Genomic DNA, 26,688 nt, shown 5'->3' on the forward strand with positions numbered 1-26,688 from the left:
TCTCTTCGTCAGGATACGCTGCAAGCTTCCCTGGTTACTGTTAATTTGCCTGCCGCCACCAACCAGCCAGCAGCTCCAGCTGTCCCTGTTCCACCTGCACCATCTCATTTGCACCTTCCGACTCCCAATAAGTTTGACGGGAACTCCAAGTTGTGCCGAGGGTTTCTCAACCAGTGTGACGTCCACTTCACACTACAGCCTGCGAACTTTCCATCTCCAAAATCCAAAGTGGCATATATAGTGTCTCTACTGACCGGTTCTGCCCTGGACTGGGTTTCGCCTCTCTGGGAGAGGTCCGACCCGTTACTAGACAACTACTCTGGATTCCTCACGTCCTTCCGGAGGATTTTCGACGAGCCCGGCAGAACAACCTCCGCAGCGACGGAAATCCTGCGACTTCGCCAAGGGAGCCGACCAGTCAGTCAGTATATCATTCAATTTCAAACGCTGGCTTCGGAACTAAAATGGAATGAAGAAGCCCTGACTTCCACCTTTTGGAATGGATTGACAGATCGCATAAAAGATGACCTCGCCACTCGTGATCCGCCGGCTACCCTCAATGAGCTTATCTCTCTTTGCAATAAAGTGGATTTGCGGTACAGAGAACGCCAGAGTGAAAAAACTAGGGGAGATCGCTTTAGGTTCCGGCCGACCACTACTCCAACCCTCCCTCCGTCTGTACCTGCGGGTGACGAACCCATGCAGATTAACCGGGCCCGCCTCACGGTAGAAGAACGGCAAAGACGCCGACGAGAAAATCTATGCATGTACTGCGGGGAGACCGGTCATATGGTTGCAGCCTGCCCACGTCGTCCGGGAAACTCCCGATCCTAATCTGTGCCGGAGACACCAGGTTAGGAGTGATGTCTCCGTCTCCGTCAAAAAATGAATCTACTCTCTCCATTACTTTTGAGATCACCACTGGTTCTAAAACTGTTCTTTCTCTCCTCGATTCAGGGGCCGCTGAAAATTTTATCACCGCTGAACTTGTCCAGAGGCTCCGGCTTCCTGTCTCCTCTCTCGACCACACCATCACTCTATCTGCAGTAGATGGCACTCAGATTACCAACGGAATCGTCTCTCAACGTACCCTTCCTGTGCCAGTTCGTATCGGAGCTCTCCACACTGAAACTATCCGATTCCTAGTAATTCCCAAAGCCTCCCATGAGGTCATCCTTGGATACCCCTGGTTACGCAAGCACTCCCCCAATATTGATTGGGGCACCATGCAGATCTTGTCCTGGGGAGAAACTTGTCAAGTATCCTGCCTTCCTCAAATCAAACCCGTCAAAGGTAGTTACATTGCAACCACTACTCCAATTCCCTACCAGTATCGCTCCTTCTCCGATGTCTTCTGTAAGACCAGAGCCGATATTCTGCCTCCTCATCGGGAGTGGGACTGTCCTATTGAGTTGATTCCTGGCAAAACTCCTCCGCGAGGTCGTACTTACCCACTCTCCCTACCCGAGACTGAAGCCATGTCAGCATACATCCAGGAGAACCTGCAAAAGGGGTTCATTCGACCATCCTCCTCACCGGCAGGGGCAGGATTCTTTTTTGCGTCTAAGAAGGATGGAGGCCTGCATCCTTGCATCGATTACAGGGGCTTAAACGATATAACCATCAAAAAAAGGTGCTACTATTTTTACCAAGCTGGATTTAAGAGGGGCCTACAATCTCATTAGGATATGAGCCGGGGATGAATGGAAAACAGCATTCAATACTCGAGACGGGCATTTTGAATACCTGGTAATGCCTTTTGGTCTCTGTAACGCTCCTGCTGTGTTCCAAAACTTTGTGAATGAGATCTTTCGGGACTTATTATATATCTCTGTGGTAGTATACCTCGACGATATTCTGATATTCTCCTCCAACATTGTCAGACATCGATCCCAAGTCAAGGAGGTGTTAACTCGCCTACGAAAGAACCACCTGTACTGCAAAGCTGAAAAATGCGTATTTGAAGTTCCCTCAGTTCCCTTTTTAGGTTACATCGTTTCAGGTGCCGGCCTTGAAATGGATCCCCAGAAAGTTCAGGCAATATTGGATTGGTCTCGTCCGAATTCTTTGAAGGCAGTACAAAGATTTTTGGGCTTCGCAAATTATTATCGAAGGTTTATCAAAGGGTTTTCCACTCTCATGGCACCCATTTCCGCCCTAACTTGCAAGGGGGCAAATCCATCCCGATGGCCTCCAGAGGCTGAAACTGCCTTTCAACTCATAAAGCAAGCCTTCATTTCCGCCCCCGTGCTGAGACAACCCAACATTAACTACCCATTCTTTCTTGAAGTAGACGCCTCTTCTGAAGCGGTAGGGGCAGTACTATCCCAGAAACTCGAGGATAACAAGTTTCATCCCTGTGGCTTCTTCTCAAAGAAATTTTCCCAAGCAGAAAAGAATTATCCCATTGGAGAGCAGGAATTATTGGCTGTGAAACTAGCTTTTGAAGAGTGGCGTTATCTTCTTGAGGGCGCGATGTATCCCATCACCGTTTATACAGATCATCGGAATCTCCTATACCTAAAAAATATTCAGTGCCTGAGTTCCCGCCTGGCTCGATGGTCAATATTTTTTTCTCGTTTCAATTTTACTTTAACTTTTCACCCAGGCTCACTAAATCAAAAAGCAGATGCCCTCTCTCGATCACTCTCCTCCGACGCATCTTCCGAAAGTCATAAGGAAACTCCAGTTCTAGACTCCAGAGTATTCACTACCAATTGCATTCAACCTCCTCCCGGGAAGACATTTGTGGCCTCAGATATGCGCAAGCAGCTTTTGAAGTGGGCTCATACCTCTCGTTTTACCGGACACCCGGGCATACGCAAGACCTTGGAATTCCTGCAACGATCATACTGGTGGCCTGCTATGAAGTCGGAAATTGAAGCTTTTATCGTCTCCTGTCCACAGTGTGCTCAACATAAAACATCCAGACAGGTTCCTGCCGGCACACTCCTACCTCTGTCAGTACCAACCCATCCTTGGACACACCTTTCCATGGACTTTGTAACGGATCTACCTGTTTCTAATGGGTTTACCACCATCTGGGTAGTTCGTTTCTCCAAAATGGTTCATTTCGTTCCCCTCAAGAAGTTGCCGTCTGCTCCAGAGTTGGCTCAGTTATTCGTCGACAACATCTTCCGTCTCCATGGACTTCCAACTGAGATTGTTTCTGATAGAGGGGTACAGTTCGTAGCCAGATTTTGGAGAGCTATATGTTCTATCTTTCAAATCAAACTGAATTTTTCAACAGCTTACCATCCTCAGTCTAACGGGTCTACAGAGAGGGTCAATCAAGACCTTGAGACTTTCTTAAGAATTCAGATGTCTTCATCACAAGACAACTGGGCGGACACCTTACCCTGGGCTGAATTTGCCCATAACAGCTCCTATCATTCATCTACGGGGCAAACCCCATTCTTTGTAGTTATTGGACTGTATCCCAGAGTACCAGAGTTTCAAGAATTGCCAGTCTTCGATGTACCAGCAGTGACCTCCACCCTACAGAAATTCTCTCAGATTTGGACTCAGGTCCATTCCTCCTTACAAAAAGCCTCTCTTCGATATAAATTAACAGCGGACAAAAAAAGGAGAGCGGTGCCCAACCTAAAAACAGGTGACTTAGTATGGCTATCCACTCGGAATCTTCGCCTTAAAGTGCCGTCTATGAAATTTGCTCCTCGTTTCATCTTTCCTTTTCCCATCGTTCAAGTGATCAATCCAGTAGCCTATAAATTAAAACTTCCGTCCTACCTCAAAATACCAAATTCCTTTCATATTTCCCTGCTGAAACCTCTCATCCTGAATCGCTTTCGCAAGACTCTGCCACGCTCCCCCAAAGTCTTGACTGAGAGGGGTGTAGAGTTCGAGATCAAACAGGTCCTGGACTCTCGTTTTCATTATGGGCAACTCCAATATCTACTGGATTGGAAAGGTTATGGTCCCAAAGAACGTTGCTGGGTGAAAGCTGAGGATGTCTACGCTCCTCGCCTAGTGCTTAAGTTTCACTCTGAGAATCCTGGTAAACCCAAGAAGTGTCCAGAGGCCACTCCTAAAGGAGGGGGTACTGTCACGACCAGGGGTGACAGGCTGCTGAGATCGCGGCGCTTACCGCTCCGGGCGCTGTGGCATGGTGTTTCCAGCAGAGGTGCAGGTTCCTGGAGAATAGCGCTGGGTGCTGTGAGTCTCCGCAGACCAAGGGCTTCCATCTGGAGGCAGGTGAGAGGGGCTGAGACTGGCAGAGCTTCCATGCTGTGACCACTGGGCGCGGCCATCTTGGATTTGGGTCACATGTCTTTTCTGGCCAATCAGGTTCAGTCTGGGCTGGGGAGGCTAGCAACCAATCCTGCACTACCTGAGGGTACTAAAGGGCTGTCCAGAGGCTCTTTAGTTGCCAGTGCAACGTCTATCACAGCGTATGCTGTGAGCTAGTTCTCTGTGCTCCTTTGCTCATTTAAAGTGTCAGTACCAGTGTGTTTCTGCAGACTCCCCTCTCAGCCTTGGTGCAGTTTGCTCCTGTTACTACCTGTCTCCTGATCCCGTCTATCTGCTATACCCAGCCTACCCCGGGTCTCTAAGTTCCGCCAGTGTCTCGCAGCCTGGTTCTGATCCTGTCGCGTGCCACTGCTTCATGAGTCATACTCCCCTAAGGCCGGCTGCCTTCAAGTACCAGCAAACAAGTCCTCATTCCTCATCCGACTCCACTCCGAGTCCAAGCGCACGCCAAGCCGTGACAAATAGTAGTGCTGGCCCTGCTTGTGTCTCTCAGTACATCTGTTCTGACTTACGGAAGTTAGCCAACTCATGATGGTGAGTGGGTGCTACTCACAACAGAGGCAAAATGTATTGATTGCCACATTTAAATGAGAAAGCAGTTACTATAAAGTGTCATCATCTTAGTATAGAACTTCTTTGCACAGATCACTGTGTGACATTAGATAGTCACAGATTTAAAGCTAAGATGACATTGGCAGGAGCAAAGGGCAGCTGAGTGATGTGACTCACTGTCTGTGGCACTTGGACTGTCCATAGATGGATTACTCAGACACATAATAAAATGACAGTCCATTTGCCCAGGACTCAGTGTGACATTTGGCAGAAGCTTGCATTTCAAATCCTGTGAATAAAATATACGATGAAGCCCAAATACATACAATGAGAGAGAGTCACCCAAGTATAAACCTAGATCATGGGTGATTCAAACAAAAGCACAGGAAAACTAAGAATACTGTATCTTCAATGTTATTTTTTAGTTAAATTGAAGAGTGTTTTATAGGGGTTGGGTATGGGATGCCGACGCTTGTGATCCCTGCAGTGAAAATCCCGACGCTGGCATCCCGTTGGGATACCGACACCTGTCGGTAGGTATCTTAACCCTTCTCCTCCCCCTCCCCCTCCCTGATGCATAAACCTAAGCTCCCCCTCCCTGCATCCTAACCCTCCTCCTAGTGCCTAACCATAACCCCCCCTAGTGTCTAACCCCTAACCCTCCCCCCATCCCCGCTACTTACCTTCAGGATGCCAGTGCCGAGATTCTGACAGGTGTCGGATTCCAGCGACGGTATTCTAAGCTCCGGCATCACTTTTGCTGGGATATTGACCGGACTCCGTTTTATAAAACCCTTCTTGTCTCCATTTTGTGAGCTGAACTAATATTCAGGAGAATGGAGCAAATAGCCCAGTCTTCATGCCTTCCTGTTTCTGGCACTGTACTCAGAATTCTTCTCCTCTGCATTTAGGGCCTGATTCAGAGCCGAACGCTCTGACCAGAGCGTTCGCTCTGAATCAGGGCCCTCCGCCCTCAACTTGGAGCGGCCTCCTGGCCGCTCGCATAGCTGTGGGTGACCACCCACAGCATATGCAAGCGTCCATGATGATGGTCGCGATGGTCTTGATCAACATCGACAGCACACCCCCTTTGGTGCGAGACCCGGAGCGATGGAGAGCCCGTCGCTCGCCGGGTCTCGCGCATGCGCACGACGGAGCTCCCTCCATCGTGCGCATGCGCAGTGGGGGAACATCGACCCGCTTGCGAGCGTCCTGCGCTCACGAGCGGGTCTGAATGACCCCCTTAGTGCAGTGTTTTGTAGGGAAGGCCATAAGAAACCGATACTTGACAACCAACAATGTTACGGAAACCGATGGAGAAGCTTTCTCCATTAGATGTTGGAATTACGATGGTTGCCACCATTGCATGCTTGTTTCTGATGGATGCTCTGATGACTGACACAGAAAGGAGAAACTTGCTGAGAACTCAGTAGAGCTCCTTTGCACATGTAAAAACTTTAGCTGCATGTGCACTAAGAAAACCATTGATGGTTAAACCACTGAAGAGTTTACATGCGATGGCTACATGCCATCACAAAGCATGTTGCCATGGCGTCAACATCACCACTATGCGAAGTCCCCCTTCCGATGGTCATCCCAAGTATTGTGGCTCTGGAATTTGGAACGTGATATGTGTGCAGCTTACTCACTGGAGGATAAATAAGTACCCAATTAGGGATTAAGGGCCTGATTCAGAGCCGCTCGTAAGCGGCCGCTCGTTCGTTCCGAGCGATGTTTGCACAACTGCGCATGCGTACGGATCGTAATACGCATCGCGAACCAGTCAGTGCGGCTGAAAATCGTTTGTTCGCTAAATAGCGAATGCATGCTATTTTGAGTGACAGGAGGAGGCGTATGTGGGTGGTAACAGGGGAAGGTGCTTGAAAACAGGGAGTGGAGATCCGAACACAGGTGTGCTTAAAGGTCAAAACGGGCGTTTTATGGGTGTGCATAATTAATACAGCAGCGTCATTGACCACGTCACTGGGTTATTTTATAGTCAGAACTGCTCGCATGATTGCAGTAGGAAAAACCAACCACAAGAATAGCGAGCAGTTCATACGCTGGTCGATGTACTCGATTAATCTAATAAATAGCGGACATGACGTAGGATGCGAGCGGCCAGGGGGCGTAGTTTTCCAAAAAACAACCGCAAGTTTTGTTTGCTCGTTCAGACATGGAGGCGTGAACAGACCGCAAAGAGCGAACGGTTCATTTGAATAGCTACCCCTTTTTTCTGAACGAGCGAGCGCAAATAGCGTCCGGCTCTGAATCAGACCCTAAGCTTATTGGTAAAACCCAGTCATTAGGGACATTAAGCCTGATTCAGACGTACACGCAGTTCATGATTGGATGTGATTTCTCATGGATTCACAAGTGCGAAAATATGCGAATGTCAGCTTGAGCATTCCTCTTGTGTACTTCCGTGCCACACACTAAGCTAACACTGTGACGGCCACTTCCCATATCTGAGCAACGCTCAACTGCGCTGGTGGATCCGATCTCTTTACGATCAGCGTACCATTGGTTGCAACGACTCCCCAAGTAGCCCCTGCCTGGCGCACAGCCTCCCTTGCAACTTTCTCAAAATATGGCCACTGTGCCGCCACGAAAGAGAACACAGCCACGGGCTGAAACACGTCCATGCCGCCTCCTCTTTTTGCGATCACTTTAGATCACCTCCCAGTCTTCACCCTGAAACACAAATGGAGCGCAGATGCCGTCTCACGTCATAGTAATGTCTGCGCAAATGCGTACGCCAACTCACGCACTGATTTGTGCATGCTCAGTAAGGGTTTTATAGACTTTTTGCGCAAACACAGTGGCAAAACATTGGCACTGCGCCCACCTCTGAATCTGGCCCAGACTGGGAAATTCCTCCATTTGCGAATTGTAACAAGGCATGCCACACTGAATAATATTACAGAATGTGCTGGAGCAGTATAAATACTGGATAATTATATAATAGCATTAAAATTATGGGCCCATCATTCTTTGCGTCGCTAGCTGTTATGCCCGGCAGGGCCTTAGCTCATGTAGTGCGGCCGGTGCCATCGCACAGGGCACCAACGGTCAGGGGGCGCTGTTTGGGCCTGTAAAATTTCTGTTTATTATCATTCTCACATGTAGCTTCCTCTTATTTCATCCCCAGCATCTCCTGGCCTCCCCTATCTCTTCCAAGGCCCTTCCCCATGAGGCCATTCCCCTTTTCTAGGTGCATTATGTCCCTGTGAAAAATGAGGGGACGCCAATGCTCTTTCTGGCACAGGGCACCAAAAAGTTTAGTTACGGCTCTGATGCCCGGCATTGCCAGACTTTTTCTTCATCAGTCTTAATTTCCACAGTGAAACTGTAGCCTATTGTACTTCATTCAGACAGGAGATCAAAGATAACTGTATATGTATAGTAATACATATAGAAAATCTATTAGAGGCAGGGGGGCAGATGTATTATAGAGGCACTTATCATGCCGTTACAATGCTTCCTGCTTCGTCTCCTTACCGAGGCGAAGCAGGAAGCTCTAAAGATGATATGTATGAACATCTCATCGGCCGGAGCGGGGGAGTGAAAACTCCCCCTTCCAGCGATCCCCGCTAGAGCTCACAGCGCATTAGCATAGTGCTGATGCGCTGTGTCTCACTCCCGGCCGGCTCCGCTGAGCATGCGCGTAATCTTGCAAGCATTCAGAGCTTGCAGCCGCCGCAGCAGGGACCGTGCTGTCGCTGCTGTGGGGATAGGGCAGCGCCAGCTGCAGCTGTCAATATCGATAACTGCAGCCGGCGAAATGGACAGGCGAACTGACTGTTCATACATTGCCCAGCACATTGGCGCTGCTATCTTGTAGATAGCAGCGCCGATAATGACAGCCCCCCAGCAATACATGGGGGAGAAGTGGTATCAGCACTTTGGCATTTCATTCATCTCCCCCAGGGTGAGATAATGTAAAAGGAGAAAGCCCTCCATTGTGTATAAGTTACACCCCTTCCACACTGCCAGCAATAACCAGGGTTATTTCATGTGAAAGCGCAGCAACCTGGGTTACTGTGCAGTGTGAAAGGGCTCAGTTGAAATAACCAGGGTCGAGCAACCCGGCATTATAATCCGGGTAACGAGCAGGGTTGAGCCACGCAAAAGGCAGGTTATGAGAAAAATCATGGAGGCAGAAGTGAGAAGAGGGCAGAAGAATAGGAAGCAGAAGAGGCCAGATGGAATGCCTTGTAAGCAAGATAAAGGTTAGAATTCTATTTGGAAGACTATAGGGACCAGGAGTAATATCACAGAAGAGAGCAGATAAGAAGACGCTAGAAGTGTGTCTCAGTTTGCACAAGTGAATCACCCTACCAGCCTCCACACTTGTATAGCTTGATAGATAAAATTGGAAAACGAACTGTTATTTTTATGAAAACGTGTCAACATGTTGTCACTTCTGCGACGTGTACTGCAGCTCCAGAGCCGAAGAGGAAAACAAAATGAACTCATGAAGCTAAATCACATCACACCTAGCAGATGTTTTTCCAGGCAGTTATATAATTTGACATTCTGCAAATTCTTTTCCTGCGTAGGTCACTTTTATGGAACCTAGAGCAGTTCAAAGTAATTACGGAAGATGCACATAAATATTATGCTTCTAGACACTGCAGGAGTCAAGTCAAACAATATTATGGGGCATATTTATTATTATAGGGGAGATGTACTAACTAAGCTTTGAAAAGTGATAAGGTAGATGGAGGTAAAGTACCAACCAATCAGCTCCTAACTGCCATTTTTCAAACACAGGGCCTGAGCTATTTGTGAGCGCTCGCTCTGAATCAGGGCGGATTTTTCTTTTTAATTCCGCCTCCAGGCCGCTCGCATAGCTGTGGGTGACCACCCACAGCTTTTGCGAGTGGCTTGGCGATGGTCGTGATTTTCGAGACCATCGGGCTTGCGATGAGACACTTGCGGTAGGGCCTCGGTTCCCGCAAGCCCGAGTGAACTTCCTGCTCTAATAGAGCAGGAAGTTCACTACTGACATCACGAATGATGTCAGTAGGGCCGCCCAGAAACGGCAGGCGTTCCTTCGGGAATGCCTCCGTTTGTCCAGCCACCCCCCTCCCCGCCTACAAAATGGGGCGAGCTGTTGATCAACATCGACAGCCGCCACGTTTTGTAGCGAGCCCCGGAGCGAGTGAAGTTCTCACTCGCTCCGGGGCTCGCGCACGCACATTGCACACGCCGCGCGTGCGCACTGGCCAATCATCGACCCGCTCGCGAGCGGGTCTGAATCAGGCGTGCAGCCTGTAATGTGGCAGTTAGGAGCTGATTGGTTGGTACTTTATCACTCTCCACTTAGGGGGTCTATTCATCATCACTTAATTTCTACAAAAGTAAGTGAAAGTGTACAAAAGTAGGTGAAAATTAAGATTTTCACTTATGTTTGTGGAAATTAAGTGTCAGTGTTATTCATCAAACATGTAACGCAGGAGATATCACTGATAATCTCCTTGTTACAAATGTCCCCCAATAATTTCCACAGCTCCCATACTATAGTATGGGGATGTGGATATTATATAATTCATCAAACTCTGAAAAAGCATTTTTTTCGGAACTCGACAGTGATACTGTACGCCACTCTGAGCGTACAGCATCTGATAGAGCAGAGGGATCTGAAAAGATCCCTCCCTGCTGTGTCCTCTTACCTCAATACAGCTCCCTCCTGGCTCCCAGAGCCGGAAACAGGAGAGGGCACAGCAGCAGCGATGGACCTGCACAAGGCTGCAGGTCTGACCGGGGGAGGGGGGGCAAGCTAAGTCTTCGGCGGCATATGCAGCAGCAAGGTGGAGGATGTAACGGCAGCGCATGCAGCAGCATAGCAACCCCCCCACCCCGGGTGTTGGACACCGTACAGCAGTGGCGGCAGGGGACCTAATCAGGGCTGCAGTTCTGAGGTGTAGGAGGGGGCACAGTCTTAGGCAACGGCTGCAGCGAGGTTGGGAGGGGGGGAGACAGACACCGGTGAGAGGTGTCAGACAGGCAGGGGGGAAGGAGGTTCTCTTCTGCTGCGGCTCAGTCTTTTTTCGCAGCCTATCTTCAAGCTGCGCATGTGCAGTGACATCTGACCAGGTGCAGAAGAGGAGTCTCTCACTTCCGAAAAACTGCTTTGTAGGACCAGCAGTTATTTGAAAGTGATAGTTTAGGGCAAGGGGCATGGTGAATGCCTCCTAAACGGTGTTTGACCTTGCGGCGAGTTTAAACCATAATTAATTTAACACATGTGATTTATCATATTAAAGGCTTAGTACATATCCCCCTGTATGAGATGTGCCCCCCAAAAATTAAGATTCCTTATCACCGCAATAAGGAATCTTGTTTCGATCGGAATTTATTAAACGACACAGGATAATAGATTGTCCCGGCGAGTAAAGTTATTTGCTTATGCTGTGGAGAGGACAAATTATTATAGTAGGTTAAAGACAATATATTACGATTTGCGGGGGTCCCACGGCACAATTGTCCCCTGCACAGGCCACACAGACTAATGGAAAATCGCAAGTCTGGATTACTGTCTTGCAGCTTGCTATTAGTCCATGAGCCCACACCTCCCTAGGCTGCGCACTATGTCTGCAAGTGGCTTCTTGTTAATCAGAACATTAAACTTTCTATGCCCGAAGAATATTTTTAGGAAAAGAACACAACATTTCTGCAGTATTGACAATCCACTGAAAACATTCTAATGTACACACGTATAATAAAGACAGCCTGATGTCCCCTTACTCTCATGAGGCTGGTTTGAACAAGCACAAAAGTATAAAGTGTTTATTAATGAAGGGAATATAGTCAATAAGCGATAGCAGGCTGGACTTTAATGTGTCTGCCAAATATAATGGCAGGGGCGCCGAGAGGGGGGGGGAGCAGGTACAAATTGCCTGGGCTTGCTGGTGAGGCATGGCGGGGGCCCGAGTCCGGCACCTAATCCCCCCCCCCTCCCTTCTACATCACAGCAGCTGTGTGCTGGGCTGCAGTGGGAGACTGCTCATAGTTGCTAAACAGTCTTCTATGCCTATGGGGTGAGCAATCACGCTCATTGTGCCCCCCCATTGGCTGTGCGCCGGGCTGAGGGGCTCACAGTGCCCCCCTCCCAGTGCTCAGTGCTGCTTGGCGGCACTGATAAAATGTTTTTTCCCGTTTTTTTTCCCCGAAGGGGGCGTGGCCAAGCCTCCCGCGGTTAGGCCATGCCCCCTGTCACCCGAGCCTGATGTGGCTCTTTGCGGCCCTGCATAATGGGGCATATTGAATTGCTGACAAAATATTGAGAAACCTAGCGGCACAGGGTTTTTCAGATCAAGGGGCTGATTCAGCAGTGCACGCGTGCGCCGAATGTCCAACATGAGTCCTGCGTGATCGCATGCAGCCCCTGCTATGCCTCTGCCTGATTGACAGGCAGTGGCATTTAAGGGGTGGTGCAGGGATGGCTGGTGTTCCCGGAAACACCCCGTTTTCCAGGAGTGGCAAGGGCAGGGGCTGCAATGACGGAAGAGAAGCAGAAGAAAAGTGATGGTCACAGTGCTGGGATAGCAATGTAGCCGGGGGTGTCATACATCTTCTGCTGCATTTGCATATAAGCAAGGACGGAACTGCCTGCGTGCAGCTTTGCCGCCAAGTACCATTTTTTCCTAAAATCATTATTTTAAGGAAGAATTATCAGGACTTGCTTCAGAGCCCCTTGGACACCCCCCATTAGCTTCATTAGTCCAATATAGTTGGATCAGCAGTTCCTATTGCCGTATCCCTTATACAGGCTGTTCTACAATTTATTTATTTTCAAATTAGCTGCAGGTTTATGCGGCAAAAAAATTGGACACTAAATTTTTTTTTTTAAATTGAATAACGCGGGTAATGAAAACTTGGGCGCAATATCCACGGTAATTTTTACCACAAAAATCACATGCCCAATTGAATATTCCCCTTTATGCAGCATTGCCATTGGGGCATAATAAACAAAAATGTCATCTTACACATACCTGTACTGTACTTATATGCTCGCCAGGCACCTGTAAACCTTTGCACAACACTATGCTGTGCACAAATACTGCAGTGAGTAAATGAGCCTTAGGGGTATATTTACTAAAGTGTGATTTCTTATAAGTGGAGATGTTGCCCACAGCAACCAATCAGATTCTAGCTGTTATCTTCTAGAAGGTGCTAGATAAATGATAAGTAGAATCTGATTGGTTGCTATGGACAACAACTTCTAAAAACCCGCACTTTAGTAAATATACCCCTTACGGTCTATTTCTGTACTGTAGTTTCAAATTATAAACATCTCTTTAGTCCTGACACTCATGTAAGCGCTGACAGTGGTTTTTAATGCAAGAAATTACATGGGAACTACTAGTTAAAAATGATCTGACCACCCCACTTGCCCCTGTCTATAAATAGCCCCAAATCTGCCTTTCCTATACAATCATTTGTCTTTCCCATGGGAAATTATAGATAATTCTAAACAACAACCTGCGAGATGATTTCTTCTTTCAGTTGTTGGAAAAAAAAACATGGACTATGGTTTCTTTCTCCTTTGCAGAAACAGATACATGTTCCAGACACATTTACAGTGTGATGCTACCCATCCTTCTAATGCTGGTTATTCCAGCTGTGCCCTTATCTTGCTCTAAGATAAATCTTGGATAAATATAACTGCCGAACATGGGAAACCAATAAAGACAATCGAGCAGGAACTTTAGTATAAAAAGGCAAATTTTCACCACACGCAGATAATTCCAGATACAGCCTATATTTAAAAATCTACAATTTATTTTTTGCCTTCTTTTTTTTCTTTACATTTATTTTATTTATTTATCTCCACATATAGTTTAATGGAACAATTTTTCGTGCACGCAATGCGGGAGCAATAATGGCCGACTTATATCTCTCTCCTCTCCTGGAGGTCAGCCATCCAAAGTCGGCAAGTATCCGTCTTCCTCTGTGTCCTACAGGAATCGTGGTTGATTAACCCCTGAACCCCAATTTTGTTTGAGGCCTGCGGGCTAGCTTCTGGGGTCTGTCTGCACTGCATAATACTGCCATAGACTCATAATTAACAAACTGTGCCTTAAAGAAAACCTAACTGAGCAGGAGATAGACCATGTCATGTTAGAGTTCAGGGAGGTAGTAAACAAAAATGCATGTGACAAACATATTGCTATTGTTAAAAAAGTTAGTAAGAGAATATATATATATTTATTATATAAAGCAGATAGATAACTGCCCTGGTCGCCCACACTGCACAGAAAGGGAGGTCCTGTGTACTTGTGTGCTGTATTTAGGTAAGTTTAGCACACAGTTATTCACTTTTATTCCCAGAGGAGAGAGGCTAGTGAGTAAATTTACAAAAGGTCGGTTTTGGGGTTTTTTTGGACATTTTCCGGTCAGTTTTGCAATCTGACTACTTTCTAAAGTCCAAATGACGTCAAAACGATCAAAAAACAAACTTTACGATACTTTAGAACTTCGAACCAACAATCGAGAACAAGAACTAACATCACACCACACACAAACACACACACTCAAAAAGGGCCGGTTAGGGATGGCCATGGGGTATGCAGTCGGGAAGCCGGAGGACCTAATCCCGATAGCCGGCTTCCCGACTATCATATCCCGGCAAGGGTCTAAAGACAGGCGTCAATATGCCGACGCCTGTCATTAGACATACGCCGGGAGCCCGACGCCCGGCATCCCGATCGAAAGGACGCTGAGCGCGGATTGCCGCGCGAGGGGGGGAGAGTTAGGTTTAGAATTCCCGGGGGGGACTTAGGCTTAGGCACTCACCTGGGAGGTTAGGTTTAGGCTAGGGGAAGGGTGGGTTAGTGTTAGGCACCCTCAGGGGGACTTAGGGTTAGGCACCCCCCCTGGGGACTTAGGTTTAGGCACCCCCCCTGGGGACTTAGGTTTAGGCGGCGGGGAAAGTGGGGTTAGGTTTAGGCACTTAGAGAGGGGATTAGGGTTAGGCTCTGGGGGGGAAGGTTATGGTCAGGCACCCCTAAGGGAGGGTTAGGGGGTAGAAAAAGGTTAGTATATACTTACCTTTGATGATCGGGATTTCCTCCTCTGCCGGGATACCGCTGTCGGGATTCCAGACGCTGGGCATGGGTCCGGCGGTAAATCATACCGATTCTGACCATGGACTATCAATGGCAAGCAGACATTGATGGATTGCCACCGACAGTCTTGCCGTCAAGGGCAGAGATCTAAATGGCTTTTCACCATTGATGGCAGAGATGCGCTAAATAGTTTTTCCTTTATTTATCTCCTGGCGAAGGAGGTAACAGTGCTTAGCCCCACCCCAAGGCACCCATTCAGTACTACAGAATTCTGGTTGGCTTGCCGTTTAGCACAGCCCTCAGTCACACCACTCAGTCCCCTGCTGTATCCTACTGCGGGGATAACCGTTGGTGATTCAAGCCATCAGTGGTACTCCACAGAGGGTTTAATTAATTGTTAACCCTTCAATAAAGCTCCCTAGGGCAGGCTTAAAAGAAATAGGGGCCTATTCATCAACACTAAAATAAAGTTTTTAAGGACATTTTCCTTAAATAACGTTATTTTGGTATTCATGAACAGACTTAGCACAGGAGATATCACAGATATCTCCTTGCTAAGTTCCCCTGCGTTAATTTCCACACTCCCCATACATTAGTATGGGGATGTGGAAATTGTGGTATTCATCAAATTCCGAAAATTATCAATTTTCGGAATTTGATGCAGTTACTATTCGCCACTGTGAGGTGGCGAATAGCAGAATCGACTTACCTGTATCCGCGTGTGCAGGTCCCCCGACGAGTCCCTCCGGCGCTCTGCTCCGTCCTCAGGCTCCGGAGGCTGGTCTGTCATGTGTGCTCCCCAGCAGAGCACAAGAAAGTTTAGAAAAAGTAAAAATATATATATATTTTTTTCTAATCTGTCATGTGGTCTGCTGGGAAACCACATGACAGACCAGCAGGACGGAGCCGGAGGCTTCTGCGCGGACAGGTAAGTCGGGGGGGGGGGAGGTGAGTGGAGGGGGGGTGGGGGGGGTACACAAACTTACCGCATCTGTAGGCAGTGCTGCGCATGCGCTGGTTTTACAGATGTAACAGCGCATGCGCAGCACTGTTTCCAGATGCGATAAGGTAGTGTAGGCAGGGAAAAGTATCTATTTCCCGAAAAGCTGTCATCGCAAAAATGACAGCTTTTCGGAATAGATACTTATGGAGAGGTGGAATGATGAATTCCACCTATAATTAGGTAGAACTCCATGCGAGTTCTAAAGCTAATTATCTCCAGAGAATTTTTAGGTTTAATGAATAGGCCCCTTATGATTATGAACCTGTATTTGGGCCAAATGTAATAGCCTGCGATTTGCATGAGCTGCAGTGGCAAACGCAGGATTTCTAGAGAGGGGTTTCCAAATGCTCGATTTTAGAGTGAGTGTGGCCAGTCCATGAAGAGGGCATATAATTAGCACTTATCCAGCTTTAATATGCGCCATACAAAGTGTATTGTGTGCCATAATTCCAGCAGATACAAGACCAGCGATCACAGTAAGCCATTAGGTACGGCACTAGGTCCATCCTGTCTTAGCTGAATGTTTTTATTTTAGATGTGGGCACCATTCCAAGAACATGCAGCACTAATAAAATGCTATTATATTACTAATTCTATTGTGGTAATGGTGTGGGCTGGGGAGGGGGGTTTCCAGGCAGACGGAAACCCCCCCTGCGTTTGCCTATGAGCTGGCGCGATTCCGGCAAGATAGTCACTAAATATAAAGAGCTGATTAGTTTAAAGGTAAAACCAACCTGGTTATGCTTTGTAGCTGGTGCTTTAAATAATTAAATCGCTGGAACCGCGCCAGCTCCCACAATATACTAACCTGCAAAAATAGGCACAAATTATTATTTCTTTATGAGTAATGTGTGATCTTCATATGTACTACTATTATATTTGTTAGATATACATAGAAAATATTTTCAAGTGCTAATTAACAAAGTTGTATTACCATAAGTTTCTGTAAATAACATCTAATATTAGAAGTGATTTTGACTAACAATTTAATTAACTTGCATAATAGGAAAATGTCCCTGGAAATGGTCTTTCAGTGTTTGCAGCTACGATAATCCTCTTTCAGCTGTTGTCAGTTACCGTGCTGTCACTTTCTGTACAAGCTGTGAACGCCGGACTATACGTATCTTGCAGATACAGTTAATATCCGTCAGAGTGGTGAGTTACTTTTATGAATAGGTGATTGCAGTGCAGTTTCAAGGATTTCTCTGGGGATCTATATTGCCTTGAAATTAATTTGCTCCTAATGTGAGTTTACCATAAATTCTCAATATGTTAAGCAGAGAACGGTCTATTGTCACCTAGTTATTAACATAAATGAATTATTAACTTGGATTAAAGTGGGAGCGTTTGATATGCCAGGGACATAAAAATGAGCTGTGGATACTTTTGCTATGGCTCTATCCTCAGTATTATATATATTATGTACTGAGGGATATTTTAAAAGTACATGGGCTGTATATTGTAACACAAATCAATTTTGGTAAGGAATCAGTGTGTTGTATATGCAGAGCCGTAACTAGAGTTTTGGGGCCCTGTGCCAGAAAGAGCATTGGCGCCTCCCTCATTTTTCAAAGGGACATAATGCACCCAAAAAAGGGGAATGGCCTCACGGGGAAGGGCCAGGGAAGAGATAGGAGAGGTCAGGAGATGCTGGGGATGAAATAAGAGGACGCTACAAGCAAGAATAATAATAAACAGAAATCAGACAGGTCCAAACAGCGCCCCCTGACTTGTGGTGCCCTGTGCGATGGCACCGGCCGCACTACCCTAGCTACAGCCCTGTGTATATGAGATAGATAGAGCCATACCATTTCTATTAAAAGGCCGGTTATACTAGCACAAGGTGTTCGATGACAATGCAACATTAACAGAGACTGTACATCTTCTGCAGTGTGTTGTATTCATTGTGCAGTTAAATTGGAAGTAAAACATTGAACTATGCTTGTGTTGCTGTGTTATTATAAGAACTACGGCCTTAAATGTATTATAATAACCAATAATGAACGTGTTGTTTGTAGATCACTTTGCTGCACAGCCCAGCTGACCACATAAATGGCCATATTGAATTTGGATGGATCGAAATGTTTAGTCAATAGGGGCTAACTGTTCTCTTTTGCCAAATACAGCCACCCCCAACACCAAAATCCAGTACTTGTCCCTTGACGGTATAAAAAGGCTGCTGATATGGAGAAGACTGTCCATCAATATCTTACAGTCTCAGCAGTGTCCATCACTGTGTACAATTTAAGTTTGCATCTTGTGTGATTTCTGTATAGAATAAACACTGAGCTGTACTGACAAGTACCACTACCATCCTCTTTGGTTATATGCCAGAGGTTCCCAAACTCCGCCATTATAATTCACATTTCAAGGATATCCATGCTTGAGCACAGGTGACTTAATCAGTACCTCAGTTAATTTGATTTAACCATCTAGACCAGGGGTTCCCAACCACGGTCCTCAAGGCACACTAAAGCTGGCCACACATCTAAAGATTATCTGTCCAACCAGCCAACTAGTTGATTGGTTGGAATGAAAATCTGGTAAGGAATACAATCAGCAATTTGCTCCCAAACGCTGGAAAATGGACCAAAACTGTTGTTTGAACAAATAGTTTCGGTCAAACGTTTAACAAATTTGTCTGAACGACCATTTTCATCTGTTTTCTGGCATTTAGGAGCAAATTGCTGATCATCATTTACTCCCATACGTTACCAGATTTTCATTCCAACCAATCAACAAGTTGGCTGGTTGGATGTAAAGGCCCCCATACATCAGAGATTAATTGCAGCAATCGTGCAATTTGCAATCGATTGTGTATAAATATCTTTCCCTTTTTCAATCGATTGCAGATTGCAGAATTGCCAATCGATTGAAAAAGGGAAAGATTTTTAAACACAATCGATTGCAAATTGCACGATTGCTGCAATCAATCTCTGATGTATGGGGGCCTTAAGTTGGTCTAGTGTGTGGCCAGCTTAACAGTCCAGGTTTTAGGATAGACATACTTAAGCACAGGTGACTTAATTAGTTCCTCAGTTATTTTGACTTAACCATCCGTGCTCAAGAATGGATATCACTAAAACCTGGACTGTTAGTGTGCCTTGAGGACCGAGGTTGGTAATCACTGATCAAGACTCAAGCATGGATATCCTTAAAACCTGGACTGTAATGGCGGAGTGTGGGAACCTCCATTATATGCAATGATGATGGGCAGCTTGGAACCAGGAAAGTGTGAGTTCCATAACTGTACCCCTATATCATAAAACTGGAGGCTAGGGTCACTGTGGATGCTGGAGTCATAGTGTTGGCATAGTTTAGCATTGGCTTGAAATTTTTTTTAACCAAATATTGGGGAGATTCTTCAGATTATTTACCATAATCTAGCCAAAATCCATATTTTAAACTTTTCACTTCTACCTAGTTCAATTTATGGAGTGAGAACAGAGCCCATTGAAGCCTAAGAAAAATGTAAACTTTGGGCAGTAAGAATTAGGGCTCCTTTAAGTCGGATAGACTTATGCTGGACAATGTGTACCCAGACGATATGGCGGCTGGCAGGTCGACGGAACCCTCGTTCCGTCCTTCGTACCTTACAAGGCCCTGCAGCAAGGCCGACCGGACGATACAGCTAATGACTGCGTCAGTGCACATATTGGCTGTACACACTGAGCGATCCAGCCAATATTTTGTTCCAGTTTGGCCGGAAACGACATATGGGGCGAGTCGGGCGACATCGCTCGAGTGTGTACTTAGCTTTAGATTTTGGCCTAGAAGCGTCAGAACAAAGGCTCAGCAATCTGGGAATTTGACACCCCTCATTCTCTCAATTATAATCAAACTGACCCAAATATGAATTTTCTCACATTACCCCCCACTTCACATTTGCAAACTGTCAACATTGTCAGTAGTTTTTAGTGAATTGACTGCATGTCTTATGAAAACAGGCTCAAACCAGGACTTTGCTTACACCATGTGCCAATGGCGGCTGAGCTTTAATACGGATTACTGAATGAAAAAATTATTTCTTGCCTTGTGTGTCTCATAATATTGGTTGGCACCGACTCCTCCTTGCTCTTCTCCCGTCCATAGCACCAGGCGAATTGTTCTCTTAGGACGGAGACCTGAGAATATAAAATTATATTTAATATAATTAAAATAAATGGACTATCTGCCACCATGCTATGTAATAAAGCTACTGTATACCATTGATACTATTAAACGGCCACATGTCATAGAAATTCCATTTTCTAATTCAGCTGTAATATACAGAATTTACATTATAACATATATAGAATACTACCTAGAATAGGTTCTATGTGTTATTTATGCTATTGTATTTTTGAAGTGCTATTTATATTTCTGCTGACCACTAATGCCTAATAATGCCGATGGCATTTGTCTGTATGAGAGAGTGGGCAGGACCAGCTGCAAGCTTGTAATGTGAAAAGAGAGCTTTTCTCTGCTTCTTTCCACTGTGGAGTGAACAGAACAGATCATTAAAATTGTTCCTTTCTGTTGTTATTTTTGTCATTTTGTCAACCAGGCAGGTCATTCGGGGACCTATTTATCAAATTACAGTTGAGGAATATTCCCTGAAAAAAAAGACATTTTTATTAATACATTAACAACAGTAGTGACTAGATATTTTGACATTTAACTCTAACCGTATATAATATATCCCCATTTTTAAGACATGTAATTACAATATGTTACTGATTGGCTACTGGTCCCCTTGTGATGCAATATAATGGCAGGCGGAGGGTGAGAAACATGAAACTCAGCAAACATGATTTGGTTATTTTAGACAGTGGCGTATTGTAACATTTATTTCTATACTGTGTAGTGGGCTATTGTATTGAACACAAATATATTTAAATTGTTGTTTAACAAGAATTTACAGCAGCAACCTCGGACTGGCGTATTACGTATAAAACCAAAGGAAAAACCTTGCACAGACAGAGAATTGTACATAACAGCGTACAACAGACAGGATTGTTCCTAAGAAGCTCCCAATTGATAACTGGTGAAAGATATTCCTTTGCTTGTAATCCATGCTGGAAATAAAGACATCCCTAAATTCAGCTTTGCTGATTGCTAGAGGAAAACATACGCCTCAATAGATTATTTTGTGCCTTGCTACCTGTCTGGCGCACAAGGAACATATTATTTAGCAAAAGACCTACATGCACACACTTTCTTACATACAAAATGAATTGACAAATAGGCTTGGAATAATGGTATATTGTCTTGTCTAAGATGTATTATCACCCCAATCCAGCAGTGCCTTTTCTAGGCCTTATTCTATTATTATAATAAGAATATGATCTATACTTGTATATTCAGTCAATTTTTTCATACCAACAATTTAAGTTACATGAATATTAGACAAAAACAATAAACTTATAATTCCTGATTTGGAAAAAATTGCAATTTTTTCATACACACAAAATGAGTTCTACACTTGAGTTTCTGCGTCTGTACTTTAGGTGGCATGTATTTTGAACTTTAAATCTAGAGTATAGATATGCCCGGGGCAAAAAAGAATAACCGCAAATTTTAATTATCCCCGGCACGTACTGTATAAATGGGGGGCCACAGAAGACATAGGAGATATCTGCTCTGCAATAGCAGCCAGAGTAGGTTTCTATGGGGGCTGCTCTATTGACGAATTAACCAAGATATTGACCCCGCCGCTAAGGCCATCTTGAGCCTATGGGCTACTCTTTGCAGAAATGACCAGGAGAGTGAAAGCATTGGCCGCCGCCCATGCGCGGTCTGCAGGTCGCACATGCGTAGTTGAGCTGCGGTATCCGGAAAGAGAAAGTGAAGTGACTGCATGAACGATCAGTTCCCTTCTAATACATCGCAGGGATGGGTTCCTTTCAGAGCCCCTGTCCCTCTATGTGATTTAAGAATACATTGTGGTGAATCTTAATTTCGTATTATCGTGAATAGCGGTGATTAGTAAAATTAGTAAATATATACCCCAAAACGGCTAATTTTACAGATACATGTAAAGGAAAGTCAAACAAGGTGAGTGGTTGACTTACGTCTCTATGACCCTACTGTTCTGAACCATCATAATGAAGGTCTATGTCCCGACCATACAGACACAAGTATAATTATAGCTGAATATACGGACCCAAGTTGTGTCCTACTGGGGAGAATTTTCCAAGCTGGCTATGTAATCTATTCTCAGGTAACACGCCATCTTTTATTTATAAAGTAGTTTCATTACTCTGTGAGAGTGCTGAATCTACAGTTAACCACATGGTGTCATGGCATACCATATTGGTTTTACGCTTGGAACACGTCCATTAAGGCGTCAGCCTTAATGATCGTAATTTCATTGCTTTTTGAAGTTTGAGTGGCAAAAATTCAAGAGATTTTGTGAAATTTCAGATCATGTCTAAGAAGCCCTAACGGCACATGTGAAACCGTATGGAATTTCATTGCTTTTCTAAAATGTATTAACTATCAGGGTTTGGAGGAGCAAACCGGGCCACCTGCATGGGAGAAGGGCAACAAAATGGTACATTAGCGCAGGTGGAGGAAGGCCGGGGATGCACAGGAAGAGACGGCTATGGAAGCGGGCTGCAGGAGTGCGGGGTAGCGGCATGTGGACCAGTGGCAGCAGTGCACAGGGGCATCAGCGGGTGACAGAGGTGCTCACTAACGCTGGGTACGCATCTGAGAAAATGAGACAAAGATGCATGGATGAATCAGTGAGACCATTGCAGGGGAGCAGGCAGTGCGTATAGCTGGATCTATTTATCGCTTGACAGCAGATGTCTGGTACAATAATTTTATTTATTTTTTTAATGTGACACGGCGTGATGTCAAGACATCATGCATGCCACACCGCTAACAGAGGAGCCAACCGTACCACTGATAGAGGTGCAGCTGCCCATAAGACAATGTAAATGTATGTGGGCTGCAGGGTGCTGGCTGGGGAGACAGAAGGGTGCTGACTAGGGAGACAGAAGAGTGATGGCTAGGCAGACAGAAAGGCACTGACTGGAGACAGAAAGGGGCTGGCTGGGTAAACAAAAAGGGGCTGGCTGGAGAGACAGAAGGGTGCTGGCTGGAGAGACAGAAGTGGGCTGGCTGGAGAAACAGAAGTGGGCTGGCTGGAGAAACAGAAGTGGGCTGGCTGAGAGACAGAAGGGGGCTGGCTGGAGAGACAGAAGGGGGCTGGCTGGAGAGACAGAAGGGGGCTGGCTGGAGAGACAGAAGGGGGCTGGCTGGAGAGACAGAAGGGGCTGGCTGGGGAGACAGAAGGGGGCTGGCTGGGGAGACACTGGGAAGCTGTTGATACAGTAGGTTGCACTATCATAAGTTATCATTGTGCTGTTTCTTTTTGTCAATTTCTTCTAGTTGAATCCCCATGTTATGAAGCAATTACCTGTATTAGTCACAGTAAAGATGATTTCAGTTTATCCCTCTTTGCCTGCATGTTTCATAACAAAGAAGCATACTGTATTTTGCAAAATAACCCTTCAACATTGCTTTCATCTGACGCCATCAGTGGGAAATCTCTTCCAACTGTCCAGGAATGGTGACAAAATTCCTGGCACTGTATATGGAATAGTCCACTCAAATTGGAACAGTTACAAAGTATATACACAAGATTCCTTACCAACATTTTAATTTTACAATAATTTCTTGTTTTAAAAATAATGTTTAAATCTTTTTGAACTGTCTTGGCAAATGCAAAATATTGAAAAATGCTAAATTCCAAACTTAGTTTTTGCTTATTTCCACTTATGTCAGAGTGAGAGCCCTTCTAATGAGCCTCATAATAAAATACATTGAAATCATGGCAGCAGCTGAACACATAACAGAAAAGCAAAAGGCGCACAGAAGAGAAGGGCTGGTATACACACTGGCAATGGAGAGGCGGAGTGTAACGCTGGAAATACAGGAACAGCTGCAGACATTTGTGGGCAATTAACGAAACATACGTTCTTGTTCTATGTGGCAACAACATGCAGAGATCCAAGTCAGACAAGGAGATGTCAGAAATATGTTGACCAATATTTGTGCAGTCTGAATGATTTCTTCATGTTCTAAATCATTGACATGGAGGCATGATGAAAAAAAATACTGTGCAGCGATTTATGATGGGGAAATAGTGCTAAAGCTAAAACTTGGATATTTACAGCAACAATACAAGTCAGGACTACGGAAGGAAAAGTTGCCGCATAAAACCCATGTGTCTGATCCCCTGTGAATTGCACATTTTATTAAGGGCTTGTGATAATAGATTAGCAAACAGTATCATCATTCCATGAAATGTTTATTTGGAACCAATTAAATAAGCTCCTGGTGCTGAAAATACAAGATGTTAATTTATGGAGTGCTGCTACACAAAGCACAGCTTTATAGAGACAGCGGAAGGATTAGAGAAGAAAGTCACACAATAGGTATTCCATGCTAGAAGTTGTATTACTGCAGGAAGACGTGCCATGTTGTTATTTGCTGGTCATTATAACACAAATCTCAGCGTTAATGTTCCTCTATATTAATAGTATATCATGGATTTAGTTCAGTGAGAGGGGAGAAAACGTTGTACAGGTTGAGTCTCCCATATCCAAATATTCCGATATACGGAATAATTTTGGCATGACTGAGATAATAAAACCTTTGATTTTTGATGGTTCAATGTACACAAACTTTGTCTAATGCACAAATTATTAAAAATATGGTATAAAATTACTTTCAGGCTGTGTGATAGGGCTTAAATAAAACATAAATTAATTTCATTTCTATACAGAAACTTTGCTTGAGCCACAAAATTATTGAAAAAATTGTATAAAATGAGCTGCAGGCTGTGTGTATAAGGCGTATATAACACATAAATACATTCTGTGTATATATTGGGGTCCCATTCCCAAGATAGTTCATTATGATATGCAATTATTCCAAAATACGGAATATTCCGTTATCCAAAATACCCCTGGTCCCAAGCATTTTGGATATGGGAGACTCAACCTGTACTGCACTCTCCTGTGTATAACTCATTTCAGAATGCCCGTGCAAATCACAAAAAAAGTGACACCCCCAAACCGCCACATTAAATAGGGTGCCTGGGTCCCTACAGCATAGCCGTAACGCAAATATTAATGAAGCCCAATAAGAAGGTAATGCAGGAACTTGCAGTTATATGTGTGTAAGTTTTCTTACTTGTATGCAAGTAAGGATTGACCTAGGATTGGTGGTTTGTCTCTAAAAGGGTCCGAGTGTAAGCAGTAAAAACGACACATTAAAGGCCAATGCATATCCCCCAATCAGGGCCATAATGATAGATGTGAAATAGGTGCTGCCGCTAAGGGCGAAAGGCCAGGGGGTGGCAGGGTCGCTACTTCGATGGTACCCCACCACACTATTTTACTCTGCTGCAAGGAAAGCCACAGGGCACATCTTTAGAACACACCCAGTAGCCATCTCCATGCTTCTCCACCCTCAGCTCAGCTTTGCTGTGGGACGTCATGCGCTGGAGCATGGAATGTGTCCTATCAGTATAGCTGATCGGGCAAGTTTTGTCCCCTCTGCGCTGCAAGGTTGGGAGGTATATCCCTTAGATTCTTAATCCGCATGCCAGAACAGCTGTAAACGGATGCTGTGAGCACCTATCATGCTGTTCACGGCCTTCAACAGGCGGCTTTAGGAGAACAAAAATGTATTTATTTATACTTACATTGTTTTTCTCTAAAACACTGCTTTACTTATGTTATGAATCCCTGGGAAGATTCAAAGGTTATAATGAATCCCAAGAGGCCAGATGAGTTCAAGATTAAGGTGCGGTCCTAAGGCCAAGTTGCTGTCTTGAGGACTGATGTGAACTTGACTAAGGTGTGGCCTAGGGCCGAGTTGCAACCTTGAGGGCTGACGTGTACTTGGCCAGTTGCAGCCTTGAGGGCTGATGTGTACTTGGCTGCTTGCAGCCTTGAGGGCTGATGTATTCTTGGCTGGTTGCAGCCTTGAGGGCTGTGTACTTGGTTGGTTGCAGCCTTGAGGGCTGAGGCAACCAGGATATCAATTACAAGAGTTTATTCTGACACTGCAGTGCGACAGAGACCTCCGGGATGTCAGTAACCGATAGTCCATACAGGCGTTGAAGTGCGACTGAGACTGCAAATAAGTCTAATAACAAGAGTCCACTCAGACACTGCAATACGACTGAGACTGCCATGATGTTAATAACAGATAGTCCACTCAGATGCAGACGTGCGGCTGAGACTGCTGATATGTTAGTAACAGATAATCCACTCTGACGCTGACATGTGGCTGAGAGTGCTGAGATACACGCTGAACAGGAGGAACTGGAACACACACGAGGAAGAACTCCATACACCAGAACTGGAAGTCATGTACTGAAGGCTATAGACGGCATCAGAGAACCAGCAGTGGTGAAAAGTAAGAGGAGCAAGGCGGAGGTGACAGAGCAGTCAGGTAGTAGGATCTAAAGGAGTAGCCATCTGGTGTCCATGTCTCCTGCCAACACACGTGAGAGAGCCACCGGGAGCACTGATATCAAACAAGGTGCTACGGTGGCTTGTGACAACTTTTAATTTATGTCTTAAACTACTGACCCACCCGGCTTTGCACAAGAGCAATTTAATCTCGCCCAACCCCCTGCATCTCATAACAACCTCCTGCTTCTTATGCCTACCCCCTGCATCTCACCAAAGCCCCCTGCATCTCATAACAACCTCGGCCATGTCACCAGTCCCCTGCATCTCACAACAGCCTCCTGCTTCTCACTCCTGCCCCCTGCAC

General features: G+C 45.4%; 1 protein-coding gene across 2 annotated transcripts in view; it reads right to left on the reverse strand.

Annotated features, from left to right (window-relative positions):
• Positions 1-26,688, reverse strand: part of CPQ (carboxypeptidase Q) — a 649,615-nt gene that overhangs the window by 85,769 nt on the left and 537,158 nt on the right. For both annotated transcript variants that reach the window (XM_088442622.1, XM_088442623.1), the window contains exon 6: positions 19,936-20,027. In XM_088442622.1, the coding sequence (XP_088298748.1) occupies positions 19,936-20,027 (92 nt within the window). The remainder of the gene's footprint in view (positions 1-19,935; positions 20,028-26,688) is intronic.

Source organism: Taudactylus pleione, unplaced genomic scaffold (assembly GCF_031769625.1).
Source record: "Taudactylus pleione unplaced genomic scaffold, aTauple2 ptg000314l, whole genome shotgun sequence".
NCBI lineage: Eukaryota > Metazoa > Chordata > Amphibia > Anura > Myobatrachidae > Taudactylus > Taudactylus pleione.